We start from the raw sequence: 14,732 nt of genomic DNA, 5'->3' as shown, positions 1-14,732 counted from the left end.
TGAGTCATTGATTTCCTCCCCCCCCCAAAAAACCTCTCATACTTCTCTTCTTTGCTTTTTCCCTTACTTGTATATTCCATGAATTAATTGCATACGTGCACATTTGCACATAAAGGACAATTTTTATAGCCTAGAATCTTATTTGCAAAGTATAGATGTTTTTGGTCTTTGTTGAAGTTGTGCTCATGGATTGAGAGAACATGACTTTAATCAGGAAATAGAATAAAAACCCTTAAAAATGTGTTGGCCAATCCCCATGGAGCCTTTAAAGAAAGGGCAGTGGGATGTTGTGCTTAAAGAGTGGTGATGTCAATCCATGTTCTCTCTGCTGTCCAGACACCACCTGGAGCTGGCCAAAACATTCCAAACTCAAAAGACAGGAGTAAATAATTGGGAGTTAGGACTGGGAAATCATGTGAGGTGGAATGTACAGGCAATGTGAGGAGACTGCGTTGACGTAAAAGTTAGGGTAGAAGCTGAATCTAGAGAAGTAAAACCTGTAAAGATATTAATGGCTAAATTCATACATTACTAAGTAGCTCCATGACTTTGAACAAGTCTGTGTGTGCAGAGACTTCAAATTAAGAGAGTTGGATGAGATTATAACATTGTTCTTTCCTAGTTCTGAAGTTAATTCTTTTAATTCAACTATTGCCGACTTGGGGACATTTTAACATATGATGTTACCTCAGTGACGATGGCCCTATGAAAAGAGAAAGCATGTCTTTTAGGCCCAGTGCTCTATCACATCAACCAGTTCTTCCCTTTGGATCAAATTAATCAGTTACCTGCTATTACAAATAACTGTTTAATTCAGTCAGAATGGGAAAACTGGTTGGAGGCATAGAGAAGCTTAGAAATAGCTGATTGTCTTTATGAGAAGGCAGTAAAAATGGAAATAAGATTAGAGAGGTTGTACTACCAAGCACAATAAAGAGGCATTTCCTGGTACATACCAGGTGAGCTTGTGAGTACCCTTAGGAGAAAAATTGAGTTCAATCAATTGTGGTCTACATGGTGATCCCTTGGGCATGAGGAGGAATAGAAAAAAAGGAGACGAAGAACCTCTTTGGAGGTTTGTCATGGATATTTTATGCTCAATGACAGTAAAATCTAGGTACAGGATCTGGTCTCTAACTTGTTACACTGGAGAATGCCCATCAGATTACATAGTACATATGGCAGTCTCTTCCAGCTGCTGCCCAAGAGCCCAAGTCAAAAACTTGCAAAAGTTTTAACTAGTCTTGCCAAAAGGATCTGACTCTTGGGTTGCCATGCCAGCCCCCAGGGACATGTGATCCTAGCTGTTGGTTCTAGGGGCTCTCTTTCCAGAAGGGCCTGTGTAAAAGGGTATCTGCTGCTTAACTGTACAAATGAAACCCTGCCACTTATTCAGAATGCAGGCACCTTGAGGGAAGACCTTATCATTATTTTTTCTCTTTGTATTCACTGTACCTAGCATAGTACCTCAAGCATAATAGATTTTTAATAAATGCTTAATGAATTGATTTGATTTGAATTGAATACATGGAGAGCACTTTAGGGTCAACATTGAGAGGACATTGACACTGAGATGAGTACACCAAGCACAAGGATCACCTCCCTATATTTTGGGGGGTACATGATATCTGATTCCACGGAGATCCTTGGGGATAAGAGTAGGGCCACAGTGCCTGGGGCAGGGAGATTTTTTCCTCCCTTTGGGAGCCCTGGTCATAGCACCAGTGATTTGTATTCACAGGCACATGGGCATGGGATGGAGGGGAGGCTAGAATAAGAGGTTGGAAGGAATCAATCTCTTATAGCACTTATAGCACTATCACTATAAAACCGTTTTATAGAGGGATCACTCAGATATGAAGTGGTTAAGAAGTCTTGAAGGCTTCCATGACCCCATTAACAGCTACTTGAGAGTGCTAGATCATTGTTTCTGGTGTGTCCAAGTCACCCCAGCATAACCCAGCCACTGGGCTCTTTGGGGAAACTCCTTGGGGAAGCTTGGCCCTGCCCGTGGACCTCTCTGCCTCCACATGGCACTTGCCCTGCTACTGTTGGGCATCTTAGCTTGTGTATCTCCCTTGCCAACCCTTTACTGCCACTATTCCCCTTTTGGTGACCTCCACATCTCATTCTCCTTCAGCAGAGGGAGAACCTGCGAGTGTTGATATTCATTTTGGTCACTCCAATGACCTTAAGTGGAGTGGAGAGGCTGAAGGAGGAGGCCAAGGGGGAATCACAGAAGAGGTCAGACAGCTCATCCCGTTCCTCCAGCTCATAGGTGGCATCATTGAGCATCCTCCGGTGGAGGTGGCAGGTCTGCTCGATCTTCAGCTTGTTGATGTCACTTCGGAGGCGCATCAGCTGCCGGGCCAACTGCTGATCCTGCAGGCGCATCTCTGCCTGGGGGCCAAAAATTAGCACAGTGTTGGGGTGAGCAAGTTTTCCTAAGAGAAACTTATCCTGCATAGGAGGAGACTTAATAAAGTAAGGGGCTTTAAATGCACAAACTCATTTGCCCCGAGACAAAGACACGGAGATATCATGGTGACACGTGGTCAAAGACAGAAACAGTAGCAGAGACCCAGTCATGGCAATGGAGACAAACACTGAACGCATCAATGTAGGAAATTCCCAGGAAATCCTGGGAAATTGGGGAAGATGGGTTCTAACACCCTTCTGCCAATCACATGTTATGTGATCTTATAGAACGTTCTTATTTGCTCAGTATTCCCCCATATGAAAAAGGGGAATGATTTTTTTTAGTAAAAATGCCTTTCATTTAGCAAGCACTTGTCTAGGAACCTCCATTACCTCATTTAATAATAATAAGAACCATAGCTAACATTTATATAATGCTTATTATGTGTCAAGCATTATGCTAAATGTTTCACAATTGTTTTCATATTTAATCCTCACAGCAACCCTGGGAGGTAAGTGCTATCATTATCTTCACTTCATAGTTGAGGAAACTGAGGTAGACAGAGATAAAATGACTTGCCCAGGGTCACACAACTAGGAAATGTCTGAGGCCAGATTTGAATTCAGATCTTTCTGATTCCGGGCCCCAGAGCTCTAGCCACTGCAACAACTAGTTGTCAGTGACCCTTGTCAGAAAAGGCAGAAGAAAGTATTGTAATTCCTGTTTTCCAGATGAAGAAACTGAAACTCAGAAACTGTAAGTGACTTGTCCAAGGTCATACCACTAACTAATATTTATCTGAATGACTTAATCCAGACCTTCTAATTCCTGTTGTGGTGCTCTTTCTTTATGATATATTACTGGTTAATGTCCATTGATTATGCTGGCTTCTAGTCCAGGCTTTGTCACTAATTGGTCATGTAACCTTAGGTAAGGCACTTCTCTCTGGCAGGAAGCTGGAATAAAGGTTCATCCAATTCATGGTCACAGATGAAAAGATAACGTGGTCTGTGTGTAGTGGAACCAGGGAAGTCGTTCAGTCATTTCCAAAATGTCTGACTATTTTCTCAGCAGAGATCCTGGAGCAGTTTGCCATTTCCTTCTCCAGCTCATTTTACAGATGAGGAAACTGAAGCAAACAGTGTGAAGTGACTTACCCAGGGTCACATAGCTAGTAAACATCAGAGGAAGGATTTTCAGCTGCCCTGGGAACCAGGAGAACTTAGGTTCAAATCCTGCCTCTGATGCTTACAAGCTGTGCTGCCCTAGACAAGTCATTTAACCTCTAAGTCTTGGTTGCCTATCTGGAAAATGGAAGTAATAATAACATCCTCTTCATAGGAATGCTGTAAGGATTGAATGGGATAATGTATGTAGAACAACTTTCAAACCTTAAAAGTTCAGTAAATATAAGCTATTATTTAGAGAAGAAAGGATTAAAAGATCAAGTAATAGAATTTAAAGGTGGAAGGGATCTCAGAAGTCATCTAGTCCAACTCCTTCATTTTACAAATGAGGAAACTGAGACTTCTCTAAGTCTCTTTTGTAAGTGACACAGGTAGAAAGTAGCAAAGGCAAGATTTACACTGAGGTCCTTGGATTCCCACTTCCCTTTCCACTAGGCAACACTCCCTCTCTCAGTTGACATTCATACATCACCTGAAAGTTTGCTTAATGCTTTGTATGCATTATCTCATTTTTTAAACATTCTTCTCTTGAGGAGCAAGTCAAGCCTTGAAGACTTGTGTCCCTCCCCTATATATTCTGGATGTCAGACTTTCCTCAGGGATGCTTGAGCTCTTGTGTGCTTTGGTCCTTCTAGAGCTGTGACCTTGGGGCAAAATAGGCTCCCTCACTATCTAGGCTTGCTGCCTGTCCCTACAGATTCCCTGAGTCCTTCCTCCTCGCTGTTTACTCTGCCTCAACTTGCAGAGAGCAATTGTTCTGCTGGTCTTATGAAGTCATAACTAAGCTATGTAGTACACTTTTGTTAATGGTGAACCTTCCTGGTGCAGGAGTCAAATGGATTTGAACAAAGCACATTGGGGTTTCAGGCAGAGGCTCAAGCCATCAGGAAAGCTAAAGTATGTTTTCCTGCCCCCACTGTCCCTTCGGTTTTGGAGATATCTGTCTTATCTTAGGAAAACCTATATTCTTAAAAACAATGCAGTCTTTAGGAGGACAGAGTGATTTCAGCCCAATCTCTTTCTGTCCATTTCACAGACAGATCAAGGGAAGATGTTTGCCTAGGCTCACACAGATAGTTAATAACAATGCACCATATCTGGTTAGAGCCAGAAGGGACTTTCGAAAATTAATTTTACAGATGGAGAAATCGAAGCCCAGAAACGTTAATGACTTGTACGGTATTTACTAAAGCAGTGTTTGGATTAGATTGCCTTGGACTGAGTAGACTGATTATAGGATGTTTTCTGTTACACATGGCTTCTATTTTTTTCTCCTGGCCATGGTAAAGAACCTGAGTTCTTGCCAGAATTTGTCTGTTTTAAGCCTTACCCTTGGGACTAGGCTTGTTCCCAAGGCTACCTGGAGATTATTAACTTTTCAAATTATGTTTTCACTGCATTCTGGGTCCTTCATGGGAAATAGGGGATGGGCTGCTTTTCTAATTGCTCACTCTCCTGGGTGGCCTGAGCAAAGGCACGTCCCATCTTGGTGCGACAAATTTTTTTCAGAGGAGAGATAATAGCATTTACTTGGTACTTACGGGTGTGGTTTGTTCTCCAGCTAAACCTTTAATGACTATAATTGACATGGTAAAAGAAATTTAAAACCTTACTGTGTTAGGGAGTGTAAATAGCCATTCTAGCTCCTTGAGGCTGGCCTAAGTGTGTGGGACTTTGTTGTCTTCCCACGTCAAGAGGCAATTATTCAGTACGTACTATGTGCCAGACATTGTGCTAAGCACTGCACCGAAGATACAAAGAAAGTCAAAAAGGTTCCTGTCCTCATGGAACTTACAGTGTGATAAGGGCGAGATATGAACTCAGGAAGATGAGTTTTCCTGACTTCTGGTCCAGCTTTCTGTTCACTGAGCCACCTAGCTGCCCCCAGTAGGTTACGTAGGGAGGTGCAAAATGATTGCCTTGCCATAATTAGGGCCCAGTTGATGTTTTATAACACAAATTTGCATTGGATCTGGTCAGTATGTTTCATGATCTTCTCCAACTTTGTTCAGCAGTATGTGTGTAGGAGTGAAAGCAGTGGATGGTGGGAATAATCCAAGTTTGAAACGTGGCAGGACAAGATCAGTGGTAGGATAAGGGGCAAAGAATTCAAGACAAGAGAATAGGATGGAGTTGAACTGGCTCATCAAGGGGTCAAGATGAGGAAGAGAGGAGAGTGTAGCTGATGTAGGCATGATGGCCTGGAAGAGAACTGAGGGATTGAAGGTCATGGTGTGGATAAACAGGGTTTGGGACTACAAGACAGAAAGAGGAGAAATATAGCTTGTGATCAGACGAGGGAATTTCAGAGTTAATGAATATGGAAATGGTGCATTTGCAGGTGATGGAGAAGATCAAGGTTATGACCATCTTTGTATTTGGAGGAAGTGGGATGGAGGATTAGGCCATGTGAGATGAGTAAATTGAGGAATGATGAGGTCAGGGTGTTTGTGAGAGTATAAACAGGTGGGGCTGAAGTTCCTTAGCATGTGGGCAGGAGCTAATGAGAAGAGAAAGACTGTGAATCAAGTATTGAACTAATTGAGGGAGAAAGGGGAGAAACCTGGAGGTGTGTAGACAACAGCTACCAGAACTTTGGGTGGTAGAGATGACTGAATGAACCTCCTCTGAACCTCCAAGGAGGAGAGGTGACTGAATGATGAGAGAAGAGGGAGAACCTGGACATGGCAATGGGAAGAAGGGATATTGCAAACCCCCTATCTTGACTAGTTAGTCAGGGGGATGAGTGAAAGTACAGCTAGGGATGGAAAGGAAGGGTAGGGATGCTATGTGATCAGGAAGGAGGAAGGTTTCTCTGAGAGCCAGAAGATGGAAGGAATAGGAAAGGAAAAGGATTTAAGACTAAAGTAAGCCTGTTACCTATGGAGAGGCATTCCAGAGAGCACAGTGAAGGAAGAGCTTTGGATGGGTAGATGGGTTGGGTTGAGGGGAATGGGAATAAAGAATAAGGCAGTGAGGATTGGAGAATAGGGTTTTGAATCACTGGTATGGTGAGGGTGCAAACATGGGGGAAGTGTGAGCAATCAGTTCAGAAACGTTTTCATTATATTGTGCATAGGGTTTGGCTTTAGGCAGTTCAAGTAAGGAGGCCACAAGTTCTGAGATTTGGAGGAATGGTGTTACTCCTCCAAGGCAGGAGGTGAAGCTCAAGGTGTGATGTAATGACCTTTTTTCTCTTCCCTGGAAGGAAAGAATCTGCTACTTTATTGAATATGTTGTTTCTCTTCTCCACGAGGGAGGCAAGAGGCCTGGCATGATTGAATGTCTTCTCACTCTAAAGGCAGAAGACCCAAAGGAATGGCATTTTTTTTCTTCCAGCAGGAGGCTGGGATGTGCAATAGTATTTCTCCCTTTCCTGTGAAAGGCTGGAGATGAGGCAGGGGACCTGGAACAATGGAATGACATTTTCTCACCTTATCTAAAGGCAAGAGGCAAGAGACCTGTTGCAATAGAACTGTGTTTCCTGGAAGTCTCTGATCAGAGCCTGGACAAACATCTGTTGGGTATGTTGTAGGGAGGGTTCCTTTTAGAGCATACATTTAGCCCCAAATATCTCTTCAAACTCTGAAGTTCTGTGATTCTGGGAACTACACAGCTCATGGAAAGCTCTAGTAACTGGGGAGACCCGGAAAAGCTGCTGGAAAGACATCACACTTTCATGAGCCTTGGAAGAAAAGAAGGGTTCCAAAAGGCAGATGTGAAAAGGGAGGATATCATAGGAATGGGGGAAGCTGTCTATGAAGAGAGCAAGTGGTTCAGTTTGATGAGAGTGTAGACAGCATGTACACAGGAGAAAGGTTGGAAATGGGTAAAATGGAAAAAAAGGTTGGGACCAGATGGTAGAGGAGTCTATATTTTATCCTGGAGGCACCGGAGAGCCACTAAAGCTTTTTGGGCAGGAAAGTGACATGGTGAGTGATATGCTTTAGGTATATCAGTTTGGCAACTGGATCGAGGATGAATCACAGAGGAGAGAGATCGGGAGCAGTAAAAGACCAGTTAGGAGTGGTTATGTGAACAGAAAGGAGTCAATGCTAGAGATGTTGAGGTGCAAGAATCCATAAGATTTGATATTTTACAGGATATAAGGGATGAGAGTGATTACTCTTATGTTGCAAACATGGTGGACTAGCCATCACACTTTTAAGGGTTTTTATTCTATTTCCTGATTAAAGTCATTTTCTCCCAATCCATTAGCACAACTTCAACAAAGGCAAAGGGGCAAATTGTGCTACCAAGCACAATAAAGAGGCATTTTCTGGTACACACCAGGTGAGCTTGTGGGTACCCTTAGGAGAAAAATTGAGTTCAATCAATTGTGGTCTACCTGGTGATCCCTTGAGCATGAGGGGAGATAGAGAAAAAGGAGCAGATTAAGAACCTCTTTGGAGGTTGTCATGGGCATTTTATGCTCAATGACAGTAAAATCTAGGTACAGGAACTGGTCTCTAACTTGTTACACTGGAGAATGCCCATCAGATTATATAGTACATACGGCAGTCTCTTCCAGCTGCTGCCCAAGAGCCCAAGTCAAAAACTGGCAAAAGTTTTAACTAGTCTTGCCAAAAGGATCTGACTCTTAGGTTGCCACGCCAGCCCCCAGGAACACATGATCCTAGCTGTTGGTTCTAGGGGCTCTTTTTCCAGAAGGGCCTGTGTAAAAGGGTATCTGCTGCCTAACTTTACAAATGGAACCCTGCCACTAACTCAGAATTCAGGTTGCTTGAGGGAAGACCTTATCATTATTTTTCTCTTTGTATCCACTATACCTAGCACAGTACCTCAGGCATAACAGGTTCTTAATAAATGCTTAGTGAATTGATTTGATTTGAATTGAATACATGGAGAGCACTTTAGGGTCAACATTGAGAGGACATTGACATTGAGATGCATGCACCAAGCACAGAAATAGGGAAGTTAAAAGGAAAAGTGGCTTTAGTAGGAATGAATTGTGCAATGGAGAGTCCAGCCTCCTCTTAGACATTTGAAAAAAGGGGCTTTGAGGGGAGCAGTGCTACAATTAATAGGAGCATGACCAGACCTTGGGACTTTTATTTCTGGGTCATTTCCACATGAAAGATCATAGATTTGGAGCAGAGATCATCTAACACCACTTGCTCATTTGACAGAAGAAGAAGGTGAGTGACTTATTCAAGACCACATAGCCTGTAAGAGAGGCAGATTCTAAACTTCACCCTGTGATTCCAAATTCATGCACCCTTTCATCAATGCTGCTCCTCACAATGAGAATAAAGCTTGTCTACTTATGAGTCCTTCCACAACAGGTTCTAGAAATATAGAAGCTAAAGGGACTACTAAAGGAATTTTTCCCCTCTTTTTATCCAAGTGTCTGTCAGAAATGAGTGGGAGGGGGAAAAACTTCCTGCATCTCCTTTTCATCTTACTGAAAACTTTCAAGACCCTCTGAGCTTTCATCTATATGATTCAAGACACTTGGATTAAAAAAATCCTTAGATAGCCAGATGTTTAGCATGAAACATCTGGATGAGTGACATTTTTTTTTAAATTTTGATTTATATTTTGATATCATGTAGACCAGGGGTGTCAAATTAAACTGCAAATGAGGTCATTGAACCCTACATAAGGATCCTTGCAGAAGCATGTTGTTTTAGAAAATTATGTATTAACATTATCTATATTCTGTTGTATTTTATTTATTTACTTAAATATTTCCCAATTACATTTAAATTTGGTTCTGCCAGCACTCACGTGTTTGACATTTCTGATGTAGAAATCATAATAAGGCTCTCTCCTCTCCCTCTCTTTCTCCTCCTTTATCTTCTCCACTTTTCCCCCTCTCCTCTTTTCCATTCTTCTTTCTCACCTTTCCTCCTCTTCCTCTCTCTCTCCCCATCACTCTTTTCCTTATCTCTACCTTTCTCCCTCTCCCTCTCTCCTTTTTCCTCTCTATTCCCTCACTTCCCATTATCCTTGTCCGTCTCTCTTCCTCTCTTTTTTCTCTTTCCTTCTCTCTTCCCTAATTTCACCCCTCTCCCATCCTTTCCCTCTCTCTTTTCTCTTTTTCCTTTTCCTTTCTGCTTCTATTTCTACTTCTTTCTCTCCTCTTTCCCTCTTCTTTCCCCAACTTTCCCTCTTTTCTCCTCTACCCTTTCTATTTCTTCTGCTTTTCCTTTTCCTTCATCCCCCCTTCTCTTTCTCTTTTCTTCCTCTCTCTTTCCATCTCCCTCTCTTCCTTCCTCCCCCTCTCCCTTTATCATTCTGACAAGAGATCCATTTCAGTCCAAGCTCAAAGAAAAAGGAGAGAAGAGTCTCTTTTATTTTCAGTTAAACTCTAACCTGCTTAGAGAAGAAGCCTGTGGGAATCTGGATGATGAACACAGGACTGGTCAGAGGCCAGAGCTAGAGGATGATTGAATTCTCTCCATGAATGTTCTGGATTCCAGGCTCAGCTTGAAAGCAAGGACAGAGAGTCCAGTCATCTCTGACCCTTGCCCTTCCTCTGTAGTCTTCCTGCTGGAGCCCTCCTGCTGCGCCCCACCTCCCTATTTGACACTGGCTGCATCACCCTAGAAACCTGAAAAGACTGATAAGCAGAGAGTTGGCAGTGATGCTTTCCAGCAACTTGGGCAGAGTGGAGGATGCAGAATTGCGCAACACCTGCTCACACAGGCCTAAAGCCTGTCTAGGGGAATAGTGAGACTGTAAATTAGCTGCAGGGAACCAGCTAGGGCTTTGAAGTTGCCTGGTAAAGAATTGTGCCTGTAGCTACTAGCAGTGGATCACAGAAGCTAAAGCTGAAGGAGCCCTTAGAGAGCTTCATCTCCTGATATTAGAGGAGGACACAGAGCTGAACGGGAACCGACTTTCCCAAGGTCATGGGGTATTATGTGCAGAGGAATGATTCAAACCCAAAACTTCTGACTCCAAATCCAATGCTTTTTGGCCCTCAAGGTCAAAGCTCTCTGGTCTTGGAATAGCCACGGGTCAGACCTCCTATTAATACATGATAAAAATTAAATCTTAGTCTTCTATCCCTAAAACTGTCTTGGTACACAATTCCTGAGAGATGACAATGGAGTGAACACTAGGCAACTGTACCTGGCTTCAAGTCTTTTTAACTCTCTGGACCTCAGTTTTCTCATCTATAAAATGAGGGGGTTTTGACTAGATAGTTTTGAGGTCCCTTCTAGTTCGAAATCGATAATCCCAGAGACTCTCCTTTCCTCATACTAATATTCTACCAAAGCAGAAACTCCTTCATTGGCAGGACTAATGAAGGCTTGAAGACATTTCAAGGGATTTCTAACCTGGGGATTTATAAATTTAAACCAAAGCTGTCTTTCAATATAATTGGTTTCCTTTGTAATTCTCTGTATTTTATTTTACTATATCTCTTTAAAGGCACTATTTTGATCAAAGTCATGGCCAGACTATGAAAGAAGTCTATGATACAGAAAATCAAAGGAAAGTGAAAACTGAACATGGCAGGGATATTCACTGAAGGATACTGAGGGATCGGGGTCCTGTGCAGAGGTCTTCAAGACAAATAGGCACTCCCATTGGAGGAACAGTCTTAGTCTTCTGAATCTAGAAGGCTTAGGCTCAGACACCTAGACCTGGAACCTGGAGGGACCTCAGAGGCCATCTACTCCAACCCAACCATTTTGCAGATGAGAAAAATGAGGCCAAGGGAGCTTAAGTGACTTCCCCAAAGTCACAGAAATAGTAAACACCAAAGGTGGGATTTGAACTCATGTCCTCTGACTCCAAATCAATCATTCTTTCATAGGACTGTTCAATTACTGTCTTTCCAAGGCATGTATTTTATGCCTGCACCAGGTTTCCTAGTCAGTTTGGTAAGAAGCTCAGTGTGGCTTGCGTTTGAGTGCCACACAGACACAATATAACAGTGATGGAGTGGATTAGTTATTGAGGCCCATTTACCTAAATGATCCAGTTTGGAAATGGTTCTAAACCCTAGCAGGCTGAGATCTATCCAAGTACAGAGAAAAAGCTTGACCCAGGGATTAAAATATAATAAAATCAATTTTAACACATTTTATTGAATTTTATAACATAGGTTCAAAGCAGAGCCAGAACAAAACCTTTATGCAAGGTTTGAAAATTGCATTTCCTGCATTTGAAAGCTCAATATTTCCAAAACAGAATTTATTATCTTCTCCTTCCCTGCAATGAGACACCTTGTCCAAACTTTCCTACTTGTGTTCAGGGCACCAAGTTCCTTCCAGTCAACCAGATTTGCAGCCTTGGAGTCCTCAATTCCTGACTCTCACTCACCTCACATATCCAATCAGTTGCCAAATCGTGCTGTTTCTCTCTCCACAAGTCTTTCCTATGTCCCTTTCCTTGCACAACTTCTACCCTAGTTCAGATGCTCATCACCTCCTGTCTGAGCTATTTCAATTACTTTCTAACTGGTCTCCTTCACTTCATAACACATTCTTCTCATAACACATTCTAATCCACCAAAGGGATTTCCTCAAATGTAGTTCTAACCTTCAGCCCCTCACCCCAAAAAACTCTAGTGGCTCTTTCTCACCTCGAGGATCAAACATAAACTTTTTTATTTGACATTTTGAGCTCTTTGCAACCTGGGCATAAGAGAACAGGGTGTGTGTGTGTGGGTGAAACTGAAAGAAGGGAGGGCAGTTTGGGGGAGGTAAAAGTCAGAAGCAAAACACTTTTGAGAATGGACAGGGTAAAAGAAGAGACAGGATAGGAGAAACAGGAGGAAAATAGGATGGAGGGGAATACATAGTTGGTAATCATTACTGTGAAAAAAAAGTTTTTACAGTGAATTTCTCGGATAAAGAGTTCATTTCTCAAACATATAGAAAAGTCAAATTGCTAGAAATAAGAGCCATTCCTCAATTGATAAATGGTCAAAGATAGATATGAACAGGCAATTTTCAGACAAAGTAACCAAAGCTATCTATAGTCACATAAAAAAATGCTCTAAATCACTATTGATTAGAGAAATGCAAATTAAAACAACTCTGAGCTATAGCCTCATACCTGTCAGATTGGCTTATATGACAGAAAAGGAAAAGGATGAATATTGGAGGGAATGTGGGAAAATTAAAACACCAATGTACTTTTGGTGAAGTTGTAGACTGATTCAACCATTATGGAGAGTAATTTGAAACTATGCCTAAAGGGCTATAAAGCCAGGCATACCCTTTCGTCAAGCAATACTACTACTAGGTCTATATCCCAAAGAGATGGAAAATAAAAAATGAAAAGGACCTACGTGTACAAAAATATTTATAGCTGTTCTTTTTAGTGAGGGCAAGGAATTGGAAATTGAGGGGATGTCTATCAGATGGGAAAGAGATGAATAAATTGTTGTATATGATTATGATGGAATACTACTGTGCTTTATGAAATGATGAGCAGGATACTTTCAGAAAAACCTGGAAAGACTTACATGAACTGATGCAAAGTGAAATGAACAGAACCAGGAGATTGTACACAGTAATAGCACTATTGTATGATGATCTATTATGCGTAATTTAGCTATTCTCAGCAATAAAATGATCCAAGACAATTCTGTAGGACTTATGATAAAAGATTCTGTCCATCTCCAAAGAGAAAGGGGACAGGAAAGAATTTGGAACTCAAAATCTGAAAAAAAAAAAAAAAAGGATGTTAAAATTCCTTTTAATGTTATTGGGAAAAAATAAAATATTAAATAAGAAAAAAAAGAACTTATAGAATTACCTAATATCAGAGCTAGAGAGAGCTAGGAGGGACCTCAGAGTTCATCCACTGATTCACAGAATTTTAGAGCCACAAGGGTCCTCAAAGATAGCCTATCCCCCTCATTTTAGAGGTGAGAAAGCTGGGGTCCAATTAGGTCTTCCCTCTGAACTTGTTAGAAAAATATCCTGAAATTAAATATACTCTGATTCTTAAATCAGTCTCATGAACTTCTTCTAAGTTCTATCTATCCAGGAACCAGACTGTATACGGAGTGGTGAAAAAGTAGGGAGACTTTCAAATCTTTTTTTTTTTTGAGGGGAGTTAGTGATCTCTGTACTTTGAGAGTTATATCCTCCCAGTCCCTGTGATGCTGGCAATAATTTAGGTAGATAACAGGTGAGAAGATATATCTGTAACAACAAAAGGCTGCCATTGATTAGGGGGATTTGTGATTGGCTGAGAGTTACCCTGGTATTACAAGTGGGAAGAAAGAAAATCATACAGAATAGTTAGCTATTCCAATTCCAAATCACAGGGGAATGTGTTTTGGGAAGAAAGACACTTTTTGGCAGAAAGGTCATAGACTGGATGAGTATTCTCAGATATGGCCAATATATTGTTCTGTTTTACCTAACCATATATATGTTATAAAAAACTGTTCCTATGGGGGAAGGGTGAAGGTTTTTAGAGGGGAAAGAAAGGTGGGTTGATTAATATCGCCATGGGGGGAATGTTACATTTTATTCATTGAAATTAATTTGACCATAAGATGTCACAAACCATGTTTAGGTAGTGACTGTGCTAAATCAACATCTGATTACTTGAAAGATTTCTTTTATCATCAGCTTGCTTACCCAAAGGATCTATGTATAGGCTCTTCCCTTCTTATACAAATGCCCCCAGGAAAAGCAGTTATAGTTTGAAGTAAGTTGTTTGAATAGAGTGAAGGAAGGGAAAATAACAAGCATTTATTAAGCACCTATGGCGTATCTAAAGTGCCAAGCACTTTACAAATATTATCTAAAACGAAGTGGAGAGGGGCTGCGCCTTATAGCAAGTGTACTCAGACAAGGAGGAAAGATGGATTTAAGGATGGTGGGTGTGGCAGGGGGGAGGGGGAGAGAAGAAGGAATCTCTAACATCATGAAACGGCAGAATGCTGAGCTCTTTTGGGCTTAGCCCAGGCCATTCAGTAAATCCACTAAGAAGGAAGCCAAGAGAACCAAGGACTAGTCTTTTGTAGAGAGGGCTTAGATTTCCTCAGTGATTTTTCTCATTTAGGTATTACCAGTAACTGTGGTCCACTCTTACTTCTGAGTAGGGCTCTAGGGAGGCTATGTTTCCAGAGTTGTGGTTTGTTGCTGTTCATTCATTTCAGTTGTTTCCAATTCTTTGTGACC

At 41.6% G+C, this 14,732-nt stretch overlaps 1 protein-coding gene across 2 annotated transcripts in view; it reads right to left on the bottom strand.

The window, feature by feature from the left end:
• Positions 1-1,068: 1,068 nt before the first annotated feature.
• The window catches only part of FAM167A (family with sequence similarity 167 member A), a 52,436-nt gene continuing 38,772 nt past the window's right edge, over positions 1,069-14,732 (bottom strand). For both annotated transcript variants that reach the window (XM_072634401.1, XM_072634402.1), the window contains exon 3: positions 1,069-2,400. In XM_072634401.1, the coding sequence (XP_072490502.1) occupies positions 2,137-2,400 (264 nt within the window). In that variant the 3' untranslated portion in view covers positions 1,069-2,136. The remainder of the gene's footprint in view (positions 2,401-14,732) is intronic.

This window comes from Notamacropus eugenii, chromosome 1 (genome assembly GCF_028372415.1).
Source record: "Notamacropus eugenii isolate mMacEug1 chromosome 1, mMacEug1.pri_v2, whole genome shotgun sequence".
Taxonomy (NCBI): Eukaryota; Metazoa; Chordata; class Mammalia; order Diprotodontia; family Macropodidae; genus Notamacropus; species Notamacropus eugenii.
This window is presented reverse-complemented; position numbering and strand designations above follow the sequence as displayed.